The sequence below is a fragment of the Castanea sativa genome, chromosome 12 (genome assembly GCF_040712315.1).
Source record: "Castanea sativa cultivar Marrone di Chiusa Pesio chromosome 12, ASM4071231v1".
Classification (NCBI taxonomy): Eukaryota; Viridiplantae; Streptophyta; class Magnoliopsida; order Fagales; family Fagaceae; genus Castanea; species Castanea sativa.
The window spans coordinates 18,741,906-18,745,755 of record NC_134024.1 but is presented as its reverse complement, the minus strand read 5'-3'; the positions used below and the strand labels follow the sequence as shown (position 1 = coordinate 18,745,755).

Genomic DNA, 3,850 nt, shown 5'->3' with positions numbered 1-3,850 from the left:
TAATTCCCTAACCATGTTGTTACCTACTAAGGTATAATCTAATAGAGCTGTTCATGTGTTAGCTACTTGGTCTATTATTAACAATTTCTCTGGTTGTTTTGTATTGGGTGCTTCTCCCTCTGTTTTTGCTTATGTTATTGAGAAGGAGAAAGCCTTGAATTTCCTTTTGTATTATGTTTGTGCTTTATTATAGTCTTTTCTCATTTGATTATTTTTTTAAAAAAAGTCCCCTCAATAATAACACCAAAATAATAAATAACCAAACCCCAGTACATATAAAAAATGCCATAGAAACATTTTTAGTGAAAATTTATTAAATACAGCTGTAGACTTTATTTCCAAATTACACTATCATGGTCATGGTCTAGTAGACCTAACCATTCAAAGCCTTGGAGATAAACGGGCCTTGAGAGGATTCTTCATCACAATGGTGAACTCGGGCTTCTCTGATAGATCAACCTCATCACCATCAACAGCTTTCCACTCAAAATTCCAAACTAAATTGGCCACAAAATACTCCAAATGCAGTATTGCCAAACCAGAAGCAGGACACATCCTCTTCCCCGCACCAAATGGCATCATCTTAATCTCTTTGCTTCCAGATATATCAAACACACCTCCTCCTCCGCCATTCAAGAATCTCTCAGGTTTGAACGCCATAGGATCCTCCCAAACCTTGGGGTCCCGCCCCATTTCTGCTACCATGAAATTCAAAGTACCTTTCTTTGGTACTAAATAGCCATCCAAAACCACATCCTCAGTCACTGCATGTGGTATCACAAAATGGGCAGGTGGGTGTCTCCTTAAACCCTCCAAAACCATTGCTTTCAAATAAGGCATCTTGTTCAAATCTTCCTCCTTTACCTCTTTCTCTGCATTACCAACAACCCCTTTCATCTCCACTAAAAGCCTCTCTTGGCTTTGTGGGTATTTTACCATATTCGCCATAATCCACTCCAATGTTGTTGACGTAGTATCCGTACCCGCTTCGAGAAACTCTGAACACAAACTAACCATTTCCTCCTCAGAAAGCTTCCTCTTCTCCTCTAGTAGCTCCAAATCCAACAATGTATCCACATACGACACTACAAACTCATCATCATTTTCTTTCTCTTCTTTCATTTTACTCTGTCTTTCTTGCTTCACTTTCTTCCTTGCTTTAATCAAAGGAATTAACACATCATCTTGGTTTTTCCGAAGTTGAAACAACTCTTCCCAACGCTTACGAAATAAAATCCTTCCAATACTGGGGAAAAAATTGAGTATAGTAAACCGACCAGAGCTCAAAAACAAGCGACGGTCAACCTCTTCGATTTTCTTAATCTGGGTTTCACCGAGTTTGTCTCCGAAACACATAAGAGCCAACAAGCAAAACATGGAGTATTGGAAATGACCTTTAACAATAGATTCAGTGTTGGAACCAAGGCGATTGAGGAGAATATCCAAGACCCGCTTGCGTGCGTGAGAGTAAGATTTCATGTGCGAAGGGTGGAGAATCTCTGAAATGAGATTGCAACGAAGGAGTCGCCATGTGGGACCATAAGAGGAAGTGTTGATGGTGTGTTTATTACTAGATACGATCAAGTCCGTAGGTGGAGTAGCTGGTCGGTCAGCGAAAATAGCACTATTTTGAATAAGAGCTTTGTGTGCGAGAGACCGGTTAACAACGAAGATATTTGGGCCAAAGGTTATGTAAATGGTGATGATGGGTCCGTACTTGGCATGGAGTTTTCGAAGGGTGAGTTCCAATTCCAAGACGGATTTGCGGAGCCATAGGAAGTTGCTGAGTATTGGGATGTGTAAGGGTCCTGGAGGTAGCTTATTGTGATTTTCAGAGACATTATTGAAAAAGAGGGATTTGAGGAGTGCTGAGATACAGAGAGAGATGACGATGATGAACCAGACTTCCATGTTTGATTGAATATGAGCTAAAAAAGGCCAACCTTAGTACCATATATACAGGTGGAATAGGAAAAAAAAAAAGCCAAAAGACTGGAGAAATTCTTACGTGCTCTGAGAGCAATATTTTCCTTAAGAAAAACTTAAGCACTCCAAAGGCAATGCTCTCTTCTTAAAAAAAACTTAAGTACTCTGAGAACAATGCTCTTTTCTCTCATATTGATCTTAAGAAAAACTTAAGTGCTCTAAAAGCAATACTCCCTTCTTAAGAAAAATTTAAGTGCTCCGAGAGCAATGTTCCCTCCTCTCACATATGTGAAAAAAGGGAGCATTGCTCTCGGCGCACTTAAGTTTTTCTTAAAAAAACTTTATGTGGGGTTTTGTAACAAAGTCAAACACGTACAAACTTTCTAAAGAAAAATTTAAGTGCTTCAAAAGCAATGCTTCCTCCTCTCAGATGAGGGTTAAGTTCTTAAGAAAATTTATGTGTTTGATTTTGCTACAAAATTGTGGGTCCCACCTCTGAGCACTTAAGAAAACTTTGTGTTTAACTTTGCTACAAAATAAGTGACGAAATACTTAGGTGCTTCGGGAGCAATGCTCCATCCTCTCACATGAGGGGGTGGGTCCCACACGTAGATGTTAGGGCATGTAAGAATTTTCCCAAGAAAAAAAAAATTTTGTTATAAAAAGTTTACAAGCTGCTTCAATTGAGATTGACCAGAACTTTCACAAGATCAAAATAAGAGGCTAAGTCGAAAATTTCAATTAGAAAATTTCAACTAGTTTGAATAGAAATTTTTTAAAATTTTCTTATATTTTTTTATTGGATGTGAAGTTTAAAAATCTAACCATTGGATTGTATATTTTTAATATATCCTTCATACTTACAAAATTTCAAGAAAATCAAAGATTAGTAACTATGTTATCAATCAAATATTTAAATTTCAAGATTTTGTGGTGTAAAATTATGTATGAAAAATATGTTTATTCATCAAGTATTAAACAACATCTTATTTGAACAAAATTTCACATACACGTTAAAAACATGAAATCTAACTAATAAATTATCAAAAGTTACATCAAATCAAAAAATATATATAAAGAGTTTGGCTTGTGGAGAAATCTTTTCCTTTACAATATAACTTTCTTTTTACCATCCTGTGCTAACTTGTAGAATGTATATACCATAACTATAGAAGGCTGATTATTTATTTATTTATTTTAAATAGAACTAATATAATAATTACGTTACTTTAAACTTTACATCTTTTGAAAAACAACTACAGAAGAAAACAAGCACATCCTCTGACCATACTTGAATAGGACTAAAGAATAGAAACGTACGTAGCATGCTTGGCCAAACATGAACCACTCGCCATTTCCTTCTCAAAGAAGAACATAATAAAAGAATGTTTACGTAACAAACTCACCTTACTCTGGACATTTTCGATTTCTTTAATCTGGGTTTCACAACCAATAAATAAAACATGGAGTATTGGAAATGTTCCTTAATGACAATTATCACTTCACTGGTCTTGGAGTGAGAATCACGAAGACGATTGAAGAGGATATTATTGCTACAACAAACTTTAGTTATTTCGACCCTCTTTTATCGAGAGTTTACTAAAATCTTTTGATACAATCTATAAATACAAATTCACTTGAATATATTACTAAACTTTATATCAAAGGTTATTAAGTCCCTCAGAGTTAAAACATCATTGAAATAAATGTGAGAAAAAAGAGCGGGCAAGTTTTGTTCCAAAACATTTACATTTTCAGCCTACAACCCTTGATAAAATATGACAAATTTTCAGCCCTTGAAAAACTTAAGTGCCACAAAATAAGTGGGGAAATACTTAGGGGCCTCAAGAGCAATGCTTCATCCTCTCGCATAAAAGGGTGGGCCCCACACGTAGATGCTGGGGCATGTAAGAATTTCCCCAAG

The 3,850-nt window shown here is 36.0% G+C and overlaps 1 protein-coding gene across 1 annotated transcript; it reads right to left on the bottom strand.

The window, feature by feature from the left end:
• Positions 1 to 271: 271 nt before the first annotated feature.
• On the bottom strand, positions 272 to 1,920 carry LOC142621204 (cytochrome P450 89A2-like). Its single transcript, XM_075794524.1, has one exon. It carries the CDS (start codon positions 1,909 to 1,911, stop codon positions 382 to 384), a length of 1,530 nt encoding a protein of 509 aa, XP_075650639.1. The 5' UTR covers positions 1,912 to 1,920; the 3' UTR covers positions 272 to 381.
• Between the last annotated feature and the right edge of the window lie 1,930 nt (positions 1,921 to 3,850).

Excerpts from the sequence above, each read along its gene's own strand:
- LOC142621204 (XM_075794524.1), bottom strand. The coding sequence starts at position 1,911 with ATGGAAGTCTGGTTCATCATCGTCATCTCTCTCTGTATCTCAGCACTC.